At 48.7% G+C, this 26,530-nt stretch overlaps 1 protein-coding gene across 3 annotated transcripts in view; it reads left to right on the forward strand.

Annotated features, from left to right (window-relative positions):
- Positions 1–26,530, forward strand: part of kcnh1a (potassium voltage-gated channel, subfamily H (eag-related), member 1a) — a 91,916-nt gene that overhangs the window by 26,737 nt on the left and 38,649 nt on the right. For all 3 annotated transcript variants that reach the window (XM_035400557.1, XM_035400560.1, XM_035400559.1), the window contains 2 exons: positions 22,774–22,973; positions 25,412–25,664. In XM_035400557.1, the coding sequence (XP_035256448.1) occupies positions 22,774–22,973; positions 25,412–25,664 (453 nt within the window). The remainder of the gene's footprint in view (positions 1–22,773; positions 22,974–25,411; positions 25,665–26,530) is intronic.

Genomic DNA, 26,530 nt, shown 5'->3' on the forward strand with positions numbered 1-26,530 from the left:
TGGACAATTGGATCTGTTACACTGAGGTCAAGCCACAAATGAAAGAATGCTGCACCTCACGCTCAGTCCTGGAGACGTTCAATTCGATTCCAATTATGGGAACAAAGGTGCTTTACAGAGAGACAGAAGGAACACTGGGCAGAAACCAGGCCTGAAAGTGCGGTACAAACTCCCCAGGGGGAGAAAAACCCTCAAAGGGTGGAGAGAAAAACTCCCCCAAGGGTAAGAAATTTCGGGAGGAACTCGGCTACAGAGGGGAGCTCGTCCTCCCCTGGGGGGCCCATCCTCCCCTGGGGGGTCTGGTGTAAAAGACCCAGTACCCGCTCAGCCCTGTGGATGATGAGATCGGTGCAGCGGTGAGCCTGTGTCTGAGTGAACAGAGGGTTTCGCGATGGAATATTCCTCCCCATTGTCTGTCCCTGGTACTGCCCACCGAGCGTCTGTCCTGAGCTAACCTTTCCCGCTAACAGCCGCGGCTAGCGCCCGGCGGCTTCACAATGGAGCCAGCTGTGCTAAAAGCTAGCGATGACATTTCACACACACAATGCTGTCTGTGGCGCGGGGAAGAGCCAAGCTAACGAGCTCCCTGACTGAAAGTCCTATCGGCTCCTCCGCTCGCACCGTCCCGAGGGCACAGCGCCACCTGTCGAACCTGACAGGAAACTGAAATGGCCCATATCAGATTTCTGTGCGCTGTAGTTTTTCTCGCTGTCTAATGGACCCTACTCAGCTGGGGACGAACACTGGCAAAAATCTGGTTCTGGTCAACAGGAATTTGTGAAAGTTGAATGGAACAAGTTATCAAGATTCAAAATATACAGATTTATAAAAACACTATTTGTTATTATTTACTGACAGACACTGTTATCTTACTGCTGTAAAGTCTGGACACACTCATGGATAAAACCTTTCATATTCTTATGATTACTATCAGCTTTTATCAGCAGTATCATTTCAAAGTTATGTCACAGACTATTAAGTACAAATATTTCCCAACAAGATATTTACTGGATTTACTCATTTCCACCATTGAAGGGAGTGAAGTTCCAAGGCTGTAGAATTCAGACTCCTGAGAGAATTGTCAGAGAGTATTTTTCTGGATACTGGTGAAAATCGATGCTTCTAGCCAAAGGGTCAGGAATCTGTAGTCATTTAACTGCTCTCTCAAGGGTTAAAGTCTTTCAGAGAATAATCTTACCATGAGTCACCAGCCGTTTTAGTGGACCCTAGCTCGTAGTGTGTCAACGTTTTTATGAACGTTGCAGGCGGTCACAAATTGATTGGCAGTCAGGCTGACCAATGAACCGCCATTGATATACTGCGAGAAGGCGCCCCTGGGGGAGGGCAGTGGGTGGCTGTGAGCCTCGTCTCTGTGGTCAGAGCATCAACGCGTGGCCTTCTACACCGCGCATGCAGGAAGAAAGAGCGGCCATTTTAATTAGTGTTTGTTAAAAGGAGAGTGTGACAAAGGGTGTAATTTATGGGGGAAAAATGGGGGATACAGCCCCCCCCTCAAATTACAAGGCAGGCCAAATAACCCGCCCAATAATACAACATGATGATGAAATATCATGAAAATAATTTCATAAAATAAAGATGGGTGTTTCATGTTGTGACTGGGATATACTGATCAGTTGTACTTTCCCCATAGAATTCTCCGCAACGGATTATTTCACAGCTGTTCTTTTAAATAATTTCTAATTCCCAGACCCCCCTAAAGGGGGGCATTTCTTGGGGTCTATGCATTTCAACCCCAGCCTCCTGTTCGCTGGGTCCCGGGCAGGGCCGTGTTTGATGACCCAGCCTGCTGTTCACTGGGTGCTGGGCAGGGCTGTGTTTGATGACCCAGCCTGCTGTTCACTGGGTGCTGGGCAGGGCTGTGTTGGATAACCCAGCCCCCTGTTCGCTGGGTCGTGGGCAGGGCCGTGTTGGATGACCCAGCCTGTTCGCTGGGTCGTGGGCAGGGCCGTGTTGGATGACCCAGCCTCCTGTTCGCTGGGTCGTGGGCAGGACCGTGTTGGATGACCCAGCCCCCTGTTCGCTGGGTGCTGGGTAGGGCTGTGTTGGATGACCCAGCCCCCTGTTCGCTGGGTGCTGGGTAGGGCTGTGTTGGATGACCCAGCCCCCTGTTCGCTGGGTGCTGGGTAGGGCTGTGTTGGATGACCCAGCCTCCTGTTCGCTGGGTCCTGTTTATGTGCTTATGAGTCAGTAGATTAGGCAAATGAAGACGCTCCAATGACAGGTGCAGTTGCTTTTCATTACCAGCTTAATTGCTGGTAATGAAAAAGGCAAATGAGGTCCTGAATCTTGATTTGCACAAAACTCCTCTGATTGGTTAAAGACTCAGCTGGGCTTGCAGGGTAGTGAATGGTAGTGTTATACAGTAGGTAGATTACTGCAGAATCATACACTATTTAGTACATTTTAGCATTACACAGAGGCTAGTGCACAGTAGTTTTCCATAAAGTAGCATGCATTAGCATGTATAATAAGCACATTGACACACCTGGGAATGTTGTCTGCAGTTCTTGCTCCAGGAATCTTTCTCTCTCTTGTTTTTGCTGCCTTTTGCTCTCCATGAACGTGCAGTAAAAGGCTGGGACACCATAACGTACCTCACATCCTCACGCGCACTGCTGTGATTCCTGGGGTACCTCACGTGCACTACTGCGATTCCTGCTTCACGTGCACTACTGTGATTCCTGGCGTACCTCAGCTTCAGGTACCGGCTCCTGTGACCTTTAAATTGCCTCAGAATCAGGACCCTGTCCTGACAAAGTAGAATAAGCTTCCTGAGCCAGACCAGTCCATACACCTTTAAACAGCAACGTCCAGACCCCCTTAGGCCAAGCAAGAGAAGTGGCTGCTTTTAAAACTCTGCTTTCAAAACTCTTTTTTTCCTTAAAAGGGGGAAACCATGTAAATGTTTTTACTAACATTAAACTAATGTCCCACCATGTCCCAGCATACATCACTCTCCTGAAAGCTCTTTTAAATGCAAAACTGAATCATCCTAAGACTAATCCACCCCTTCTGTGCACTCCATCTCTGGTCTCCTGAGTTCAGCAGCAGGGAGTTTGTCTGTCCACGCTTTTTAAATTTCAGACACTAAAAACACGTCACAGAGCAACACAAAGTGACGTATTTTAGGAGGGATTAACCGAATGCTAAAAAAATGGGGTGATTAAAAACGGGGCTCCGGTCCAATCCGGGACAAGCCTCTCCCTTCAGACGCAGCCAGCGTGCCCCGCCAAAGCCGCCAGAGCCGCCCAAACCACCAAAACTGCCAAAACCACCAAAACCGCCCAAACCACCAAAACTGCCAAAACCACCAAAACCGCCCAAACCACCAAAACTGCCAAAACCACCAAAACTGCCAAAACTGCAAAAACCACCAAAACTGCAAAAACCACCAAAACCGCCCAAACCACCAAAACTGCCAAAACCACCAAAACCGCCCAAACCACCAAAACCGCCAAAATCACCAAAACTGCCAAAACCCAGGACAGGCAGGGCTCGCAATTCGGCCGGAAAAAAAGGAAGCTCATTTACATTTTAAAAAGAATCAAAAGAACAAAGAACAGAAAACAGGCTGGGCAGGAGATAAATAAAATGAACAAAAAAGCAGAGATCGGACCCAAGACACTGATGGGAACTACAATGAAACAAGGCGGCCAGCCTGCAATCTAACATAAAATACATATAAAATAACAAAAACTCTAATGAATAATACAGCCCCCAAAAAAACAAAAAACCCAACAGCTCATCAGGAGCAGAGAGAGAAACAGAGAGAGAGAGTGATGGAGAGAGTGGGCGGAGAAGGAGAGAGGGAAGGAGGGAGAAAGAGGGGGGAGAGAGAAAGAGACGGGGAGAGAAAGAGAGGGAGACATGCAGGACAGGACAGGACATTTACTCTCCTTCCAATGATCCACACCTGAATCTGCCAGCCTAATCAGCAGACACAATCGGGGGAGGAGCACAGCACAAGAGCCCCGCCCTACTGATCTAAAGCCACACCCCCAGAATCCCCCAGGGGTGGAACACTATGGACTGTGAACCTGTGCATCATGTTTTTTTAATTTAAAGCTGATCGCCATGTCTGTGACACCTGTGGGGATCGGGGTGTTAGAATGTGCACCTTAGAGAATAATCAATGCTTTGAAATATCTGATTTTCCCTTTCCTTAACCCTCCTCAGTATTATGTCCAGTTTGTGTGTGTGTGTGTGTGCATGAGTGTGTGTGTTCATATGCATTTGTGTATACAATATTGTTCAAGCTGGCTGATGTGTTGCACTGTTTATAGTATTTAGGACTTTTTCATTTACATTTAACTGTCTTGCGGTGAACCAAGTTATTATTGGTAGATGATCTTCCTCATAATAATCATTTGGGCCATAACAACTGACAGTGAATTTTTAAAGTGGTGTTTTTTTGTTTGTTTTTTGGTTTTAACATAAAAACACATTATTCAAAAACATACAAAGCAGTTATATTCCCACAGTTTAATGGTGGAACAATTTGTTTTCCGATGTTGTTTTGTTCAGTTTAAGCATTGTCACACTATTGCATTTATGCCACAGAAAAGAGTTCAACACAGTTCTTCTGGGAACGTCCAAATGTCACCAAGAGAGAGAGCTAAATATAATTGTTGGGATTGCAGTGTATTTCTGTTGTTGACAATGACAGTTGTAACCGGGTGATGCAAGACAAACGCTGGTTGTTTTTTTCCCCAGTCTGAGGCATTATGGGTCGTTATGGGTTGTTTTTTCCAGACTGAGGCATTATGGGTCGGTGTTTTAGCTTTTGCTCATCAGCAACAGCGAAATCATAGAATATATTTCTGAGCAATTCTCTCTCTACTTAGTGTTGTTATCTTAATGGTTGTTATGATAATTACGCTTCAGAGGGACTGATGGAATCATTTTGCTGGTCATATTCATTTGCATTTGCGTTTCAGTTCAGATCTTCCACACATTAATATTAATGATGGTCGTGCAATTATCTTCCCATGTTAAAAGTGCACATAATGATGAGAATTTTAGCATCACTCAAAGCTGTTAGTGAAGTACTTCACAATACCTGCAGGTGCACTGTAGTGGTCTTCTGCAATCTGTCGCAAATGAAGCTCTCCTCAAAACAATACATTTGCTTCGCAGTTATGAACAAGTCTCATCAAGTGGCTGAGTATATTATATATTATATATATTGAGTATAATATAAAATGCAATATTCCATAGCCACATTGGATATAAAAATATTCTGCCTACATGGATAGAATTGTAAAATCAGGACAAAAACACCCATTTTATAATTTTTTTGTTGTTGACCTTAAAATAGATGACATTACTATTTCTAGAAACAGAACTGTACGTACCTCGTCCTCCTACTCTGTCGCATACAGAACACCATGCTGTGTGCGAGCACGTTTTTTTTCTAGACATGCCTTAGTTCAGCCGACAAAGTTTCAGGTAGTTGTGTGCATGAGAGCGTGCTTGTGGGTGGGTGCACATGCATGTGTCTGAGTGTGCGTGCATGAGCATGTGTGTGTGTGTGTGTGTGTGTGTGTGTGAATGCCTGCGTGTGTGCTTGTGCATGTTTGTGTGTGTGTGCTGCCTATGCGTGTGTGTGTGCCTGCATATGTGTGTGGGAGCGTGCGTGTGTGTGTGTGTGTGCATGTGCGTGAGCGTGTGTCTGTGTGTGTGTGTGTGTAGCTACAGGATGGCAGTGTACTGGTGCATGGGTAGCAGGGTTGATAGGGAGACACAGACAGGGTGTCTGGCTGTGGGTGAGTGGGAGAGTAGGTGTGGTCCCTCACATTCAATAAGCCACTCTTCTGCCATGTGTTTGCACTCATGTATGTGAGCCTCAGCAGGACTCAAAGGCTTCAGCTTATCGCACACACACGCAGCATATCCAGAAAGCAGCACACACACACACACACACACACACACGCAGCATATCCAGAAAGCAGCACACACACACACACACACACACACACGCAGCATATCCACAGCGCAGGACACACAAACACACACGCAGCATATCCAGAAAGCAGCGCACACACACACACACACATACACACACACATACACACACACACACACGCAGCATATCCAGAAAGCAGCACACACTCACACACACACATACACACACACACACACGCAGCATATCCAGAAAGCAGCACACACTCACACACACACATACACACACACACACACGCAGCATATCCACAGCGCAGGACACACAAACACACACGCAGCATATCCACAGCGCAGGACACACAAACACACACGCAGCATATCCAGAGTGCAGAGCGCACACACACACGCAGCATATCCAGAGTGCAGCGCGCACACACACACACACACACACACACACACACACACACGCAGCATATCCAGAGTGCAGAGCGCACACACACACGCAGCATACCCAGAGAACAGGCTGTGGTCCCCACTGCTGTCAAACGTCAGTTTCGACCGCTCTGTCCCCTCAAGCTCCGACTCTGACAGTCCGTTTGCCTCGTCCCCATGCCGACGGACAGCTTGTGGATCTCTGTCAGCGCAGGACTGTGCCCCCCCCCTGTCTGCGGGCAGCGCTGGACACACTGTGCGTTTATGAGCCCCTTCGCATCACGTTAGCATCACGTTAGCATCACGTAGGCGTCTCTCGCCGAGCGATGGCACAAAAAGGCGGCAGGGCGTTACAGCGAGGGCGAACGCACGGCGGCTCACGGGGACCGCAGCGGAAGTCATCTCAGGGACAGGGGCGTGACGGGGGGGGTGATGGGGTGTGGGGGGGCGTGACGGGGGGGGTGATGGGGTGTGGGGGGGCGTGACGGGGGGGGTGATGGGGTGTGGGGGGGCGTGACGGGGGGGGTGTGACGGGGGGTGTGCCCCCGGCTCGTCGGTGGACAGGCTCGTTTCATCCCCTCCCGAGCTGGAGAGATTTCTACAGGAACACGAAGAGTTAATTCACTCGTAGCTTGCATTTTATTTTTTTCGTTTTTTTCCCCACCATGAACCTGTTTATTAACAGGTACGTGTTGACATGAGCCCTTCAGCAGAACAAACGGTGAATCCGTTGTGTAACTGTTGTGTTCGTCTCGCTGTACTTAGCTTGATCATGTGATGTAATGACCCGCAGAACTAAGCAGGAAGTGGTGCTTTTTCAGTGCGGTTCTGCTCACAGATGTAATCATTGCTGATGCCACTCTTGACTCTTTCCCTGATGAAAACAAAATAAGCTGCAATCATACTGAAATTAAATACATCAAATGTATATTAAATCCATCAAATATGTATCAAACATTTAGCAAAATATTGCAGAACTTATGATTTTGACAAACATATGCGTTCATGCTGTTTTTCTAAAAATGCCCTGCTGTGAAATGTATTCATCATTATGCCTGCAGTACGCCTGCAGTGCGCCTCGCCCGTGTCGTTATCTTCTCTTCCAGAGCGCACGTTTCCCAGTGGAGCGGTCCCGTCCCGTACCGCACAGCTGTCAGCCCTCCTGGTTTCGCGCGTCCAGGTTTCGGTCGCCCCACACGGGCGTGTGATATGAGCTCCGCGCCCCCCGATGGGGCGGGCCGTGCCTCTCAGGATCGGGGTCACAGCGGGACCCCAGGGTTCTGCTGCCCGGTGCTCCAGACCCTTAAGAGCGTGTGACAGGAGCCCCGCTGGGGCCAAATTAGCGGGGCCTGTAAGCGCAGCGGGGCCCTGCAGTCTTTCCTGGGGGGGGCGGGGAGGAGGGGGGGGGGGGTCACCGCCGCGTACGATGACAGGTTTGTGTCCGGGCGGGAGGCAGTGATAGGACGCCGAGCGCTCCGCTGGTCGCCCGTGGCGACGGGTCAGCCCAGGGTTTTCGGGCTCCCGGTCACGTGCGCTTTCGCCAGCTCCGTTTCCAGGGCGACCGGGCGACATTGACCGGGGCACTGCGGCCCTGAGGTGCCGTGAGGACAGCGCCATTTCAGCTTCGCCCTCCCCGCGATGGTCCGATGACAGTGAGGAGGGGAGGGAGGGGGAGGGGGGATACCCCGATGATTAAAACCCTCCGTCCCTGCGTAGGGGGGCCAGACGTCCTGTTTCTCCTGGGACAGCCCCGCATTTCAGACCCTGTCCACACGCTACCGACTTATTCTGAGACCCGTGACCCATCCCACATTTCAGTCCAGCAGTATTTCAGTGGGGTTTCTTACTGTAATCTCCATTACTGTAGGCAGTCTGCAGTGCTGTATTTCAGTGGGGTTTCTTACTGTAATCTCCATTACTGTAGACAGTCTGCAGTGCTGTATTTCAGTGGGGTTTCTTACTGTAATCCCCATTACTGTAGGCAGTCTGCAGTGCTGTATTTCAGTGGGGTTTCTTACTGTAATCTCCATTACTGTAGACAGTCTGCAGTGCTGTATTTCAGTGGGGTTTCTTACTGTAATCTCCATTACTGTAGACAGTCTGCAGTGCTGTATTTCAGTGGGGTTTCTTACTGTAATCTCCATTACTGTAGACAGTCTGCAGTGCTGTATTTCAGTGGGGTTTCTTACTGTAATCCCCATTACTGTAGGCAGTCTGCAGTGCTGTATTTCAGTGGGGTTTCTTACTGTAATCTCCATGACTGTAGGCAGTCTGCAGTGCTGTATTTCAGTGGGTTTTTGACTGTAATCTCCATTACTGTCGGAATTATGTATGTGGCCAGGAATCAGAAATCCATATTTGGCATGGGCACAGTCAGCATTCAGTTCCAGAGAGACAGAGCACTGTGCTGCACTACGCACAAATACACACCTAAGACCTGCAATCATTACAGCATATCTTCAGATGAGCATGCAGAGGTGCTGTGTGTATTTGTAGGGTGCATTGTTTTAATCTCCTTATTACGCTGGTAGGAACTTTGGTCTTTAGTCTGATTTGGCTATTGGCTGATGGCAGTTTGGCAGCGGTGAAAGGTACATTTTATTTGCTGTTCTGCACGGGTTTATGAAGTACGCACAATCAAATCGAAGAATCCATCACAGTTTTTATGGATTGAGAGGTTTTGAGTAATCATTTGACATTAAATACTGCAGTTCCTCTTGCACACTGAATTCAAGAGCTTTGAAATGATGTGTGTGTGTGTGTGTGTGAGTGTGAGTGTGGGTGTGTGTGTGTGTGTGTGTGTGTGAGAGAGTGTGTGTGTGTGAGTGTGTGTGTGTGAGTGTGTATGTATGTATGTATGTATGTGTGTGTGTGTGTGTGTGATGCTATTGCTACCTCTGTATTTTGTTCCTCAGTTGGGCAGAGCTATGCTCAGAACAGTAAAGGTTTGGAAGCTGTAGAGTGCCCAGCTCTGGTACTTTCTGACTGCAAGCTGAGATCAACCTCTCAACATCAACCTCTCAACATAACGAAAGTTCACTGGGTAAATTCACAAAGAGCGACTTATTCCTAGTTACTCCATATTCGTTGAATTTGTACAACTAAATTGCAGCCTTGCTCTTTAGGATAAAAGTGCCTACAATTCACTTAATTACTTATGTTAAATAACAGCAATTATGCAGTGAAGCAGTATTATTAGCACCATCCACAATAAACAAACTTAGCCAGACTATAAATAGCAAGTTTCTCTGAAGTGGATGGAACGTGTGAGCCTGTAATAATTACTGTCTGAAATGTCCTCTGTCTTCCTCTCCTGGTGCTCTGACAGCGACGCATTCTCACGCGTACAGTTAGCGCTCAGCTGCCACAGTCAAAGCCAACGCACCGTATTGCACTGATTCTGCTAGGCCACCAACTCTGCCATCAAAGAATGGCGGCTTTTTTGTGTTTTCAGTAGTCGATAGCGGCCTGTAATTGGCTGGGATTTCGTGAAACGCTCCCCGTTCCCGTGGTCTCCTCCTCCGTACTGCTTGAGCATAGAACAGAATGCGCCATTTTGCCCATTTTTGTCTCGCATATCAGTAGCAGCTCGAGTGCTGTTTTTCCCATTTCTCCTCCAAAGCTGGAGTACAAAGCTGTTGAAACAGGAAGGAAACGTGTGCAGCCAGTCCTGTTTTCACTCTGTGGTCCCCGAGCAATCAGTGTGCAATAGTCACAGACCAGAGGGGGCGCTGCTGAGCAATGAGGCAGAGAGCACGCTGCCAACCGAAACTCTCCCGCTAACTACTCATCGCTCCATGGGGCGCCTAGCAACAGTTGCCATGGACATGCTCTGGATTTGAATCTGATCAGTGGCTAGGCACAGGTGCATCTTATGCACCCAGAAACTCGGACTGACCTGCTGAGTGAGACTTGTGAAGACCTTTTTTCGCTGCCCGTGTGCCTTTCTACAGTCACACAGGAAATGCACTCCTTTTGAAGGGACAGAAAAGGCCTTATTATTTTTTTGCAGGCTGTTATTTCTTTCCATTTGTCAGGGTATAGTACGGTAAACACAGCCAATATTTGATATAGCATTCCGTGAGACTTTTTCCCAGGGATGGCATTTGTAATGCTGAGCACTACAATAACCAAGACACATCATAATCTATAAGAGTGCAGCTCGAGAAAATGTAATAACCCATTATATGTACCATTTGACAATAATATTAATATTTTTAATTATTTGCCGTTTTACTAGTCTTCATATACTGCCTCTTACATAAAAAATTCCATTAAAGAGAGGTGGCTGGTGAATGCTTGTGTAACATTGAACTCATAAATGTGTGAAATATTCCATAATTATCATGAAGAAAGCGTTTTCAGCATTTTGGCCATGAGTTCATAAACATTTACCTCATTGCTTCATTTTTAAGGCCTGCACACAGGAAACCCCAACAGATGCTGGCAGCATGTTCCCCATCTATGATACTCAAAAGTGTTCAGATTCTGTGAAATTCCATTTAGGATAAGTAAAGTGCAGGCACACATTATGCGCATACTAAACCGAGTGCTAAAATGCTGAAGACTCTAATTCTAATCCTCTGGGTTGGGGTTTGTTAGACTGAGGATTTGCTGATCTCAGAGGGGGCTGATCTCAGAGAGCTGATCTCAGAGGTGTCTGATCTCAGAGGGGGCTGATCTCAGCTGGTTTCTGACGCTTCGGCAGGGGAACAAACCTGCACAAACCTGCCCTTCGGAGTGGAGCTCTGTCACGGGAACAGGACAGGGATGGGAACAGGACGGGAACAGGGAGGGGACGGGACGGGGATTGGGACGGGGACGGGGACGGGACGGGGATTGGGACGGGGACGGGGACGGGGACGGGGACGGGGACAGGGACGGGACGGGGAGGGGGACGGGACGGGGACGGGACGGGGAGGGGGACGGGGACGGGGACAGGGACGGGACGGGGAGGGGGACGGGGACGGGGACGGGGACGGGGACGGGGACAGGGACGGGACGGGGAGGGGGACGGGGACGGGGACAGGGATGGGACGGGGAGGGGGACGGGGACGGGGACGGGGAGGGGGAGGGGGACGGGGACGGGGAGGGGGACGGGGACGGGGACGGGGAGGGGGACGGGGACGGGGACGGGGACGGGGACAGGGACGGGACGGGGAGGGGGACGGGGACGGGGACAGGGACGGGACGGGGAGGGGGACGGGGACGGGGACGGGGAGGGGGAGGGGGACGGGGACGGGGACGGGGAGGGGGACGGGGACGGGGACGGGGACGGGGAGGGGGACGGGGACGGGGACGGGGACGGGGACGGGGAGGGGGACGGGGACGGGGACGGGGAGGGGGACGGGGACGGGGACGGGGACGGGGACGGGACGGGGACGGGGACAGGATGGGGACGGGGCGGGGGAGGGGGAGGGGGATGGGGATGGGGACGGGGACGGGACGGGGGACGGGACGGGGACTGGGACGGGATGCCGGTGTGATGCTGGATTTCACCACGATCCTTCCATCATCTTCCTTAACGGAGCTCTGTGAAAAGAGGGATTTAGAGAGAGGGAGGGAAATAGAATGAGGAGAGAGGCAGAGAGAAAGAGAAAGACAGTAAGGGAGAGAGAGGCAGAGGAAGAGAAAAAGAGCAGGTGAAATGTCCTCTTGCCTTTCACAGACGTTTTCAGCAATGGGGGGTGGGGGTGAGGGGGGGTGGGGGGGTTGCAGGCGGCCTGACAGACAGGCAGTCGCCGGCTCCACAGCCCCGAGCGCAGACGGTGTCATCCGCCAACCCGCCAGCCCGGCTCCCTGATTAGACTGGTCCCGCTTCCCGCAGTCAGGAGCAGAACAGCCTGCTGGGAAACGGCTGCACTATTACAGCGGACTGCAAGATCTAAAAATAGCACCTGCAAAAAAAAAAGAGAGGGAAAAGAAATCAATAAATAAAAATGGTAGGAGCCTAAGAGAGAGCGCAGCCAGAATAGAGAATCACATGACGCGCGGATCACATGACCACGCCGCGCCGCATCCTCTGATGTGCAACTTCAAATGACATCACAGAAAAAAGTCATCATCAAATATTCTGTCACATGCCTGAAATGCTAGGCTACACACGTGGGATGGGGGGGTCCTGCATGTGAACACTTCAACACAAAAAAATATATATACTTTCTGATTTAAATCTCATTTCTAGAGCTTTGAGAGCACCAATTGTGTGACATAAATGCCATCAAGCTAGAACTAGAAATAATGTATGTCCTAAAAAAAAAAAGAAAAAGGAAGTTATAAACTAAACAACTGCCATGCCGAGCCAGTTCTTCTCTGCGACTGTTTGAAACCTGCTGTTTTAAGCAGGCAAAGGACTGATTTCAGTAAAAATCCAGTAAAGACTCTTCTTCTGTTCATTTCTCCGCATAAGAACAGCTATGCCACTGTAATGTAACATGAGAACCAGCTGCTGAGAGTCGATTTCAGCAGAATGTACATCTCTGCAAATGTAATTCCATGTAATACACCCTTTATAATTGGTGCCTGTCACCCATTCTGGGAAGTCTTCTGTGCAGATTTAGTGCACTGATCCATTTCGAGCCATTCGCATGCCGACCCATCACAAAGAAACGCTTCCAAATGGGAATCATATTAAACACAGAGCTGTAATCCCGTTTTCTGTGAGGCATTGATTTTACCTGTCTCAGAAAAGATCTGGACTGTGTTCTATCATCTGAGGTACTGTATAGTAATGCTGAGTAAAGCAACATATACTCTGTATGAATACAATTTGTTAAATATATTGATAACCTATGAGTAGCAGTTATTATTGGCTAATACCACTGCACTGTATTGCTATTTTCGCTGTAATTCAATTTTACAGTGCTTACACAGGTCTGTATAGAAACCTTTTTATTTTGTGTTTTGGTGGCAGTCAAACTGCGCACAACTACTAGACAGCAGATTTTTTTCCCCTGTTTGCCTAATTCAAGCCCCCGGGGGAAAAAGCCTTTTTCAGACCACCTCATTTATGAGAAGCCATCTCCACGTCAGGAATAATGAATCGGTTGTTTGCGCGCGCTTTCCCACACACCGCCCGCAGACTGCTTTGCTCGCTATCGCCCCCTGAAGCGCGCAGGCAGTCAGCGCTGGTCCTTATTTTTAGGACCGAGAACACAAATCATCTAATGGGAGTCAGGAGGCCAAAAATGCACGAACGCTCAGAGACGTCTTCACAACGACACGTCCATCCCAATCACCCGAAAAGGCCGAACCAGCCTGCGCAAACGAGATTACCGTCTCCCAACGCCGGCGTCAGAGAACAACCATCAAGACTGCAGCCCGCCGAGCCGTGCGTGCGGAATATGGAATGTATGGAATTCCATTTTGTTTCCGATTGACGGACGTCTATCTAATCTACGACACGGCTTCGTGTAGTTACTCCGCCACCCGCATGAGGATGCTCATGTCGATGTGGCCTGCATTTTTAATGCGAGCTCAGGAAAGGGTTGTGGGAATGTTCTGATGCCTGATACAATGGGAGTACCCTGCCCCCCCCCCCCCCACTAGCGTTTCCACGGCAATCTCCCATGATGCTCATATGACTTCACACACAAGTGTGTTGCTTTGATCAGGGATCGAGACTCTAAGCCCTAGATACTGAAATCTCCCAAATGAATTCTTTCTTGTTTTCCGTGAGAACTCAGTGTGAGAAACTGTGTGAAATGGCGTTAGGGTTTGTTTGGCCATCATATTGTGACACTTAATGCCACTTGCTCTGGCATTCTGTGTCTCTTCTGACATTTTGCTCCTGGCGATAACACTTTTATAACCGGCCAGCAACATTGAGCTCAATTTAAATTTATAATGCTGAACTTTCACCTTCTTTTCTGGCTGAAATCTGCTAATGTATTTGGGATCATTGCATCTGAATTATGTTCACAAAGTTCGTTTAGAAAATGACCCAAATCAATTTTTACATAAAATATAATTTCTTTCTGCTTTTTCTGGGCACTTCAGGGTCACATGCTATGCAGATGATGCAGATAGTTGTTCATTGTCTGTTCAGTTGTATTCACATTTTTCTTTTTCAATATGAATACGTGCAGAGTAAGAAAAAATGGGTGTGAAAATTAGCAATTATTCTGGAAAATCCAATGCCATACTCTTCATCTGCTACTAGGAAAGTGTCGGACCGACATTGTTATTATTAAACAGTGGTAGCAACATAAAACCACCCGTCTCAGAACACCTATTCCCCAGTGCACTGAGTGGTCGGTGTGCGAAATACATACAAACATAAACTCATTTAATTGGTGCTTTAAAAAAAAAAAAAAAAAAAAAAAAAAAAAAAAAACAGCCCCAGAAAAATCACTCTTGATAATGACCCGTGATTAAAGAGACAATTATAAATGCATTAATAATTCAGCACCTGCACGCGCGAAGTGGCCAGGAGGAAGCCAGGCTGGAGGAAGCCAGGCTGGAGGAAGCGGTGGCGGGGGGGGGGGGGGGGGGGGGGGGGGGTGGGGGTGGGGTTCAGTGCAGCGCTGATGCATGACAGCGTCTCTAACGCACACAGAACCCTCGTCCCCCTGAGGGGGGGGGGGGGGCGGGGCGCGTTCGTGTAGCGGACTGTGGCTTAGCGCTGACCTCTCCAGAAGCTGACTCATCCAAAACCGCATCGATGGATTTATGCTAATCGCGCCTGCTGTCCAGCTCCTTCGAGCGCGGTGGTTTATTGGACGCGGGGGCTTCACCGATTAATTGATTAGTTAATTAATTTAATAATTAATTAGCTCTGCTTGGATACTTCTTCCTTTGGGCTGCTGACAGGGACGAGAGGAGCAGACTGTGGACGATGAGCCGGAATTTGCAGCCCTGCTTTCCCAGGTCACATGATCATTGATCTGGACGGAGAACTACTTATGCCTTCGTGCGACCACACTGGGATGTCCCTTCTGCAAACACGCCCGTTTTATTACGGCTAGCTCTCTGAATATGCTGCTCATTCTTTGAATGAATGAATGAATGAATGAATCGTTGCATTTATATAGCACTTTTCAGAACGCTCAAAGTCCTATACAGTGATGACTGGGAACTCACCTCACCCACCACCAATGTGTAGCACCCACCTGGGTGATGCACGGCAGCCATTTTGCACCAGAACGCTCACCACACATTGGTTAAGGTGGAGAGGGAGAGAACATTTTTTTCCCCCAATTAAATCCTTTAAGAAGGAAAGCCTGATTGTTATAAAGCCTCAGGCATCTACAAACGGAATACATTGCAAAGAGGTTACAGCTATCTCAGATAAATCACAACAGTGATTATGTAATAATATCTTTTGCACGCAGTAATGATAATCACCACCGTGAGGCGTATTGACTTCCCTTCCATCATACCTGATGCAGCACTGCAGTGTTTTTCAGCTTTTACATTTAATACTGAGGACCTACTCAGCTGCACTTCTTTGTACTTTTTTAAAGAGCTTCTTTGTCTTTCTTACGCTCTGTAGGCTTGACAAAATTGTATAAAACCTGCTGTTTTTTTTACTGCAGGATGCAGTAAGAGTACTATGGGTATTTATTGATTGTGCATTTTTATAATCTGGTCTAAGGGAATTGGGAATACGTGTAGACTTTCAAAAGTGTGCTTCCAGGAAGATTGTGACTTGTCTCTTTCTGTTGACTTGTGTATATTGGCTTATGACAGTAAATAAACACATATATTTATACATTCAGTTCAAGTACTGGGAGCATGGCAATTTTTGTTGTTTTGGCTCTCGCTCTATTTCAAATCCCATTGGATTTGAAATAAAACAGTGAACATGAGGTTAAAGTGCAGACCATCAGCTTTAATTTGAGGGCATTTACATCCTTATCAGGCAATCTGTGTCAGAATTGCATCCCTTTTTATACATAGCCCCCCCCCCCCCCCATTATAGGGGAGCAAAAGAAATTGATTGTTTCGGTGAGTAATTGTTTCTTGGCCAGCTGTGTGTCTTTCATCATTACTTCATGCACAAGAAAACTAACAAAAGGTGTGATTGGTCAGTTGGTATAAAAAGGCACTGGCTGTGTGTGCATGTGATTGGATGGGTATGAGAGAACTTATTGTGTGCATGTGATTGGTTGCTTATGGAAATGCGTGAGTTTGTGAATGGTGAGGTCGACCACTGACCAATCCTGCTCTGCACATTCCATGCACGTCTCTCATTCTGGGTGTGGAATTTGCATTTGGAGTCTGTTGCTGTTGTCTCTCAACATGAGGATTAAATGCGTGTCAATGCCAGTAAAACAGGTCATCACAGGGCTGAAAAATCACAATAAACTGATCAGAGACATTTACATTACATTACAGGCATTTAGCAGATGCTCTTATCCAGAGCGACGTACAACAAGTGCATTAGTTCAAGGTGCAGAGGTGCTAAAGAAACACACTAGAGTGAAGTAAATGAAGTAAAGATCGTAGTGCCTCAAAAGAGATGTAGCTAAAACATTGGGGGGGTGTCAAAGTCAACTGTTGGGTACAGTGTTAGGAAGCAAGAACGCAACGGTGAGCTCTGCAATAGCAAACAGCAAACATTGTCATAACTGAAGGTGCTACGGGTGCAGGTCGACGCAGTGCGCGTCGCTGTTTGAGACTGATGTTTGGGGTCAGGGAGTGCGGGTCCTCGTACGGTCATTAATCTGTGCCATACCGGGGCGTCTGATCTCGTTTCGGGGACCAGCGCTGCCGTCCATACGGCTGGCCGGCTTTGATAAATCTGTCCCATTGTGCCCGTGACAGGTCCTTTCTCAGTGCACCCTGCCCCCCCTCCCCCCCGCCCCGGTGGCTAGTTTCTGCCCCATAGAGATCCATTAACTCAGCCCCTGCGCAGTTTGTGGGATTAACTCAGCCCCTGCGCAGTCTGTGGACCCTTTCCCCTGCTCCAGTTATGAATGGCCATCTGTGTGCTTTCAGATTGGCAGTCCGGGACGCGCTCGCTCGGATGCAGAATGCTGATCGATATTGTGTGTTCCGTTCTGCGATGTTTTACATGCACGGTCATACATTACTGGGCTCAGAAGCACATCGGCTGCACTGTAAGAACGGGAAAGGCCGGTGGTTTCCGTACAGCGGCTTTGTGCCGTGACTGATGTGCCTTTCCCCTCCGCCAAGCGTCTGCTGCACGAAACGACGTCTTCGTAGTTTATTACGAGCTAAGTTCTGTGACAGGGCCAAATGGAAGAAGATGAACGAGCGGTCGGCTGATGAGAAATCGATGCGCGCTCCAACCGCTCTGCTCCAAAGGCGTAAATTAAGTTTAAAAAACGAAAGATCCTCTCCGGTTTCGCTCGGGAGCGAACTGTGTCCGCAGAGCATACGATACCGCGTCAGTTCCACCTTTTGACCTCGGCTGAGCAATTTGGTGTTCCTCAGGCGTCAGTGTAAAAGGGATTAGGGCAGGTTGCTGGATCGCTTTACCTCCGACTTCCCGTGTTTTTGGAAGTGTCCGCTGGTAAACCCCTCAGGAGGGCCGCTCCTACGCTGCAGAGACTGGGAGCTGGGCCTCGTGGTGCTGGGCTCTGGAGGAGCTGGAGGAGGAACAGGGAAGACTGGCCCAAGTACAGTCCTTAGGTTGCATCCACCTCCATTTTGAGACTGTTCTTGTTTTGTGCTTCTTAACTGGAGTGTGAGCTCTTATAAAGCGGTACATGTTACGAGCACCAATAAGAAATATGCGCAGTTTGTGGTTTTATATACATCAGTGTGTGCTGTTTATTGGTGTCATTCAGGAACTCTGTATGCACTGTTTGTCATATTGATGTTTTTACACATGTTTAAAGCTGTCGTCCAACCTGAAGTACTGTAAAGGGCTCTTAACTGAACAACTCCTGAAGTTGTTTCAAAGCCCGCTGTGACCAGGGTGAGCTGGTGAACGGAAAAAAAGTAATATTTTTTAGGCCGTTCCTGAAAACAACATTTTCTGGAGATACAGATCAAGGTTTTAGTTTGACATGTTAATTTAAAAAGAATGTGTAAAATAATAATAGTATTATATAATTCATGCAAACACATTGTCCAAGCATGCCATTATTTCATGCATCTAGAAATTAACATTTGCTTAACATCTCGATAAATATATAGAGGGATCTGATGTATTTCAGTGCCATGTTCGAGTGCCCCTTGTTTGCTGTTATAGAATGAGCATTAATCTGAGTGAGAGTTCACTAGCCCTACGTATGCTAAATCCAAAAACTATACCCGCTCAGCCACATGCTTCTCAACACGACACTCTTTATCTGACTCTACCCTGACTGTGGCATTTCACTACACGTTCAAAGCTGATGTATTGACTCCTGCTATCGGCAGTGACCCAGATGAATTAGCATCGGCTCTTATCCCGCGCCCAAACCTGTAGGTGTGCACTTACGCCAGCCTGAATGAGAGCGCGTGTTAAACAGCGAAATGTAAATGTGCTCGTCGTACATCACCGTTAGTTAGAGGCGGAGCCCCGTTCCCCTGCTCGGGGTGACAGGTGCGCGTTAGAGCCCGGCGTCCCAGCTGCTGTCACGGCTCGATAAGAACGAAGCCGGAGAGGAGGCGCGTTTTAACTGCCCCCCCCGGCCCAAGATGGAGGGGGGGGGGGGGGGGGGATCCACTGAACACACAGATAAGCCCCCGCTTGTTTGCCTCCAGCGCCTTCATCTGGGCGGCAGGGCTGGTTTATCTTTGCCCGCGGAGGGGGTGAACGCACCTCGGAAGACTGGCCTGTGGCTGCTAACGCGCGAGGCGGCGGCACCGATAACCGTGGGACACGGGGGAGTGAACACGCGCCCGATCTCTCGCCGTGTGGACACAGCTGAGGCGCACTACCAGCCCCAGACGAGTCTATCAGCCTCCGCTGTGTTTGCTTGTGCCGGAACAGAGCGCTTAGCTAACGACACGAAAAGCATCTATGATGTCCGTACTGTACATGCATATACAGAGACTAATTAACTCAGCTGCAGCATGTGCATCCTTTCCTCTACTGCAGTAGTATTAGTGGCAGCCAGTTCTACTGGGTTCTACAGAGAATGCCAGTCAGGACCTTGGACGAAATCTAATCAACATTTAAGTTTAATTTTGCAACGCTTTGCATGTACCATACTATATTTTCTCGGCTTAAAAATGTTGACAACGCAAGCAGATCCCATATCGTATCTTACACGTTGAATGCTGTCCCCCAATGCGTATATATTTTATACCTGCGGATTCAGCCCACTTCACCATTGTCGGTCTTGCTTTATTTTTATGCGATTTTGTGATATGTGTGACGTATTTCTCTTTCCCGTCAGCAGTGCTTTTCGTTTATCAAAGCTCACTTTATTCGAGAGCCAGCCGAATGCAGTGTCGGAGCAGGAAAAGAAATGCATTTCAGCCAAAAGAGAGGGCTGTTGCCACTTCCCGTGCATTAAAAATATCCATTACTTTTTTTTTTTGCTGAATTTCAATGCATGGTTGGCGTTTTAGCTAGGACGTTTAAGGAGTCATCGCTTACATAAGCACTTTCCACCCCAGGGAAATATATTAACGTGCTAGCGCAGATCGCTTTCACGCCGTACCGTAATAAATGTCTTCTGTGATGCCGTTTGACAACTGCGTGCTGTGAAGTCAAGTGGCTCCTGAGTGCGATGCCAAACAGTGCGCGCGCGTTTCTGTGGGAACGCCTGACACGCTTCTGCTTTAGACCCCCCCCCCCGCGCCACCCGCCCCCCGCCTCCCGCCCCCCGCGTAGTGCTCTCTGACAAAACTAAATCACCCTTTAGATTTTCACGGCAGAAACATGTTCACTCTACTGAACTGTTTACTTACTCCCGCTGGAAAACAGCGAAGCAATGCCCGGACTTTGTTATTTTCTGATATTCACTGGTGTTTTTTTTTTTTTTGCCAAAATTTTCTTCTGTAACTGAGAGGTGTAAATTCCCTGAATTTGGTTCTCTGTGAGGGTTAAAGCTACTAGCTCTGCGCATCGTTACCAAAGCTGTATTGCACACGTTCTCTTTTTGTGGTTTCTTACATCTTGACACTTTTTTCAAAGTGTATCTAGGTTCTCCACTCGCTTTTCAACAGTGATAAATTTTAGATGTGTGTTATAACCTCAGCTGTGTATTACATTGATAAACCACAGGATCAAAATGGTGGATGTGATGGATCATTTATTCTGAACCCCGGGATCTCAAAGCAGTGACTCACCTCAACACCCACCTGTATGAATCACAGCAGCCATTTTATGACAGAGAAACATCACACAACAGCTCTCGTGGAAACAGAGTTCAGTCGTTTTTATCAGTCGAACGAGTGTAACGATTATAAGACTGCGTTCCTTTTAATCTGAAATGTGGCTCATCCTATAGTATAGTGTCCCTATCAGTGCACTGGGGCATTCGTTTTACGCCTACCAGCCAACCTGGACTATTTCCAGCAGAAAGTGGTTTTCCATGAAGGTTTGCCGTCCAGGTATCAAGCAGGCCTAAATCCACACAGCCTCAGCCAGTGGGCAGTGGGAGAGAAGACTGCAATCATAGGAGATTTTTTAGCAAATTAAAGCATAGTTCATATCGGCTGTGAGTTTACGAGTCAGTGCATTATTGTCAAGTTTTGTTTTATAAGCTGCAGTGGTTAAATGCGTCTGCGTTTCTGTTCTCATTTCGGCCACTAGGTCTATATTTTGTTTGAGGACAGGAGCACACAGACTGGCCCCGTGGAGTGAAATGAGCAGAATCTGAAATCTGAATCCCGAGGATTCGTCCCGGTTGGCGGTTCAGGACTCAGATGCGAGCAGGCAGTCTGAGTCACGCACTTTACACCCTCAGCCCCACAGCCCTGCAGCCCCCAGTGAGCCACGGCGTTTCCCTCCCACAGCCCTGCAGCCCCCAGTGAGCCGCGGCGTTTCCCTCTCTCTCCTCTTCACAGTGTTTTTAGGGGCCCGGTGTTCCTCTCGCTCTCCTCTTCACGGTGCGTTATGTTCATTTCGCTCGCATCTGGTTCTCCGGGAGGCTTCGGGTGCGAGGGTCCGGGGGCGAGGCTCTGGGGGCGAGGTCGTGATCTTCGGCAGACGTAGCGACCCGACGGCGCGCTCGCTCTGGGCATCCGAGGCTACAGCGGAACAGAGCGGAGCGATTTTTATTAAGATAGGACGCGTACGAGTGCCCTTCAGCCCTCCCCAGCCAGCCCCCCCACCCCCAACCTTCCTGTGCGCGGAGAAATAATCTGATACAAGAGAGCCGCGTTTATCTGTGTGTGTGGGGGGCGGGGGGGTGGGGACACACAAGATAAGGCCGCCGTTGAAGTGCGCGGGACGCGAAGCGGTAAGCAGATTGGCCCCAGTGCACCCTGGGATGCAGACGAAGCAGGGGTCGGTGCCGGCTCCATTAAGCCGTAATTAAATACCGGTCCTTCCTCCCCCTCTCTTTGACCTCTGGTTCCGCCCCCCCCCCCTCCTCTTTCGGTACCCTCTTCATTATGAGACCAGATGAGAAACGGAACAGAATGCTGGCCGGCCGGTCCCCCCCCCCCCCGGTTCGCCCCCGGCCCCCACGCTCCATTGTCCTGGCTGACAGGTCCCAGATTGCCGCGGTGTCTCCGGTATTGTTGTCGACAAGCCGGCCAGCGGCCGCCGCGCCGCGGAGCTCTGCAGCAGAGGGCTTGCGCCAAAACCACATTCACCAGAGCCCTCGATAAATCGCTTTGTGTATCGTTTGAGGGAAGGAACGAACAAACCTACAGTAACCACCAGGAGGCGCCGTGCAAATCCTACGTATCATTAGCACAAACCTCTTTGGAGCAAGATCTTAAGTGTGTTAGTAACATCACTGCTCTCTCAGACCAGACTGGCTAGAGAGGGAATATTGTTCAGATTGGTTTCCTGCAATCTGATTGGTCCTACTGGTTTTAGCCAGCGTTATGTTATAGGTCAGTGGTTGTGTTGTGGAGCTGACTTCCAAATGGATCCTCATCCACACAGGTTTGTGATTCATCAGAAGTAGTAACTGACAATTGCTCTTATCATCAAAGCGCATCACATGCTATTTGGGGTTCAGGCCTGGTATCTGCTCTGTTTGCTCTGTCTCTAACCCTGTTACTCTGTAAAGTGTCTTAGTGACACTTCTCTGTAAAAAGTGCGCTACAAATAAAATAAAAATTGATGTGGGTGGATCAATCTCACATCAGCCTTGTCAGGCTTATTGTACCATGAGGTTATGAACCCAAGGCCTCAGGCCTTGAGCCCTTTGAATAGTCACTCTTCCTTCACCGTCCACACGTTACTGTTGGTAGCCAGTTCCCAGTTAGGTAGTTTTGCATGCAGTGTTATTGATCTGTGTGTGAATCACAGTCATCATTGGCAGGGTCTACCAGGGTTGGTACAGTATGCACTCACCTCTCCTGTGATTAATGTGCGTCCGCTTGTCTTTCCAGCTCTACTGTATGCCACCATCTTCGGTAACGTCACCACCATCTTCCAGCAGATGTACGCCAACACCAACAGGTACCACGAGATGCTGAACAGCGTGCGAGACTTCCTCAAGCTGTACCAGGTGCCCAAGGGCCTGAGCGAGCGGGTGATGGACTACATCGCCTCCACCTGGTCCATGTCCCGGGGCATCGACACTGAAAAGGTATCAAACTGTGAGCCGGACGTCCGGTCCCCCGCCCACCTGAGCTCCCTTAATCACTGCACACCTGAGCTCCCTTAATCACCACACACCTGAGCTCCCTTAATCACCGCACACCTGAGCTCCCTTAATCACCGCACATCTGAGCTCCCTTAATCACTGCACACCTGAGCTCCCTTAATCACCGCACACCTGAGCTCCCTTAATCACTGCACACCTGAGCTCCCTTAATCACCGCACACCTGAGCTCCCTTAATCACTGCACACCTGAGCTCCCTTAATCACCGCACACCTGAGCTCCCTTAATCACTGCACACCTGAGCTCCCTTAATCACCGCACACCTGAGCTCCCTTAATCACTGCACATCTGAGCTCCCTTAATCACTGCACACCTGAGCTCCCTTAATCACCACACACCTGAGCTCCCTTAATCACTGCACACCTGAGCTCCCTTAATCACCGCACACCTGATCTCCCTTAATCACCGCACATCTGAGCTCCCTTAATCACCGCACACCTGAGCTCCCTTAATCACTGCACACCTGGCTCAAACACGCATCCCAGATACTTCTACTCTGCAGTAACTGGGTCTAACACAAGTAATGCTATTCATAACCGCCTATGAACAAGAAATTCATTTTTGTCCCCTTTAGGGGACACGAGTCTCTGGTCCAAATCTTAAGAACGATATACACTACTATTCTGAGACCTACACTGCAAGGGACATTCAATAAAAATAAAATAATAGTTTTGAAAATATTTTCAGAACACCATGTTTTCGTCTTCCAAGACAGTTGTGTTATGTATTCTTTTTAAAAAGAAATAAATAATAAAATACTTTTTCTGCCAGGTCTCAGGGGGATATTCTTTCTGGAGCATTCCTGAGTAAAACCCTCTTCGAACGTAATCTGAATCATTTAAAACTTAAAGATATACCGCACATGGAAGTGGGTCAGCTGGAAATAAGAGATATATTTTTAAATGATTTTCTCAGCGACTCCAAGGGGACTGGAAAGCACTTTACTTTCTGAATTTGCTGGTTCTTGATGACGTAACAAGAAAAAGCTCCGTACAGCATATTTAAACAGACTGGTCAAGAGACCATTCATGTGTTTTGCAGGCTGCCATTTTATCCAGCGTTCTCACTGCACTAAGGGCCAGATGTGCTGAGACCTTTTATAGCACACGCAAAACTAATAACACAGCCAATGACTGGGGCAAAGCAAACACCGCGACCAATCATCAGCCATGTTATTGGTTTTGCGTGTGCTAAAGGTCTTATTAAATCAGGCTCTCTGTGTGTCTTGCTCTTGCACTGAAAAACACGTTTACTCAAAAGGGCTGTTCTTTTACAGACGGTAAAGCCTGAAGTATTATTCAATAATGCAATATGGGCTCAAAAGCTATCTGCACACACAGCTGCAATTGGAAGTTTAATGTGTGAAAGGAAAATGATACAGGCAGCCCATGTCTCAAACTGAAAGATTTAGCTCTTTCAAGCATTAGTTTTAAATCATTCTATTGGGATTCCGTTGAACAGTGAGCTTAAAAATATATGCTGGAATTTGGTTCCGCGAAATTCAGTTTCTGTCTTGGTGTAAAAGACAGAGTAACCATGGATACTGGGGTTTGCGCCCCTCGGGCAAAGCCAGCCAATCCGTTCTGAGTCGAGCCCGTTTCAGGGTATGGTTCACAGGCTGAGCCTGAGCCCCGCTTCCCTGCAGGAAGAGTTTCAGCCGGCTTTGCCCACAGACAGAAACGGCAACACGAAACTCCCGGAACGTGCTGTCCCTGACTCCCGACTCCACACGCATGCGCGTTTGGGGAAGCCGAGGCGGGACGTTCCGGGCGGGGTGCAGTCTGACGTGCGTGTGATGCACGCGTCCCGCGGCCTGCGATAGAAAGCTCCGAGCCGCTCTGGCCTGTGGGGGGGGGGGGGCTGCTGCCACCAGCTGGGACTCTTCCTCAGGGCTGAATATGAAATATAAAATATTGAAATGATGAGTGCAGCCGAGGGAGGCGGAGCAGAAGCTCTCAGGATTCCGGACGGGAGCGTGAAATCCCGTCACGAGCCTCAGCTCCCGCCAGCTGAGCCGCCATCGCCGCCGCCGCCGTCTCCCAGGAGCCCCTCTGCTGCACCCGCTAAGGGAAACCACGGCAATGGCGGGCCTGTCTGAACTGCGGAGGGAGAGACACAGGGACAGGGAGAGAGAGACAGAGAGAAATAAAATGAGAGATAGAGAGAGGGAGAGACAGAGAGAGATAAAGAGAGGGAGAGACAGAGAGAGAGAGACAGAGAGAGATAAAGAGAGGGAGAGACAGAGAGAGAGATAGAGAAAGACAGAGAGAGATAAAGAGAGAGAGAGAGACAGAAAGAGAGAGAAATAGAGAAAGAGAGAGAGAGACAGACTACTGACCCTCGCTGCTCTGCTCTTCCTCAGGTGCTGCAGATCTGTCCTAAGGACATGCGGGCAGACATCTGTGTGCACCTGAACAGGAAGGTGTTCAAGGAGCACCCGGCGTTTCGGCTGGCCAGCGACGGCTGCCTCCGCGCCCTGGCCATGGAGTTCCAGACCATCCACTGCGCCCCCGGCGACCTCATCTACCACGCTGGCGAGAGCGTGGACAGCCTCTGCTTCGTGGTGTCCGGGTCCCTGGAGGTCATCCAGGACGACGAGGTGGTGGCCATTTTGGGTAAGCCCGGGCAGGAGAGGAGAGGCTGAGGCGTGGTTAGCAGAGATGACCCGTTACAGAGCTGGAGTTTGAGTCCCCGAGGATCTCCAACAAGCGATGTGTTGCCCTCCTATCCTCAGAAGCTCTGAGGAAGTCATAATCCATCCAGAAACATCCGCCAAACTCAGAAATGAAGTTCACACAAAACTTATTATTTCTGGATATTAGTTCTCTTAATTACCAGAGCGCTCCAACATTATTTTCCAGTGAACAGTCCTTGAAAATGTCCATTATATTATATATAATATAATGGTATATTTTGGGTGGCTTATGGAGTCTGTAGTTTTGGAGCACCCCTCCCGTTTTTGCAGTGATTAAGTGCAGAGGACACATAAAGAATGTATAGGAAACTGTCACGCTGTAGATGGCAGTAACATCTGAAAACACTTCTGCAGCTACCTGACAATTTCCAGCAAATTTCGTCACTGAACAAAACATACAATCAAATAATTTTGCTATGAATATCAGTGAAGATTTATCGTAGATAATAGTCTCTTTTAAAAGACTCAGTGGTCTGCGGGGCATTTACTGGTGTCTGAAGGTTTAACCCCCACATGAAACTGGAGATTTAGGAAGACTGGTGATGTCAGGTTTGCAACGGCTTCAGATTTATGTAAATCTGGGCTGAGGCTGCAAACCGGGGATTTTCCAGCTCAAACCTGTCACCACCCAGAGCCCTCTGAAGAGCAGCTTTTTTTTGGATCGTTCATTCAACATTCTAAGTCAGTGTTCTAGAACTCCATTATTTTCAATTTCCAGTTGTGATTGTTACATCAGCATTAGAATGTTCAGTTAAGAACATTCTAATCACACATTTGTGAGCTTAC

This window comes from Anguilla anguilla, chromosome 18 (assembly GCF_013347855.1).
Source record: "Anguilla anguilla isolate fAngAng1 chromosome 18, fAngAng1.pri, whole genome shotgun sequence".
Taxonomy (NCBI): domain Eukaryota; kingdom Metazoa; phylum Chordata; class Actinopteri; order Anguilliformes; family Anguillidae; genus Anguilla; species Anguilla anguilla.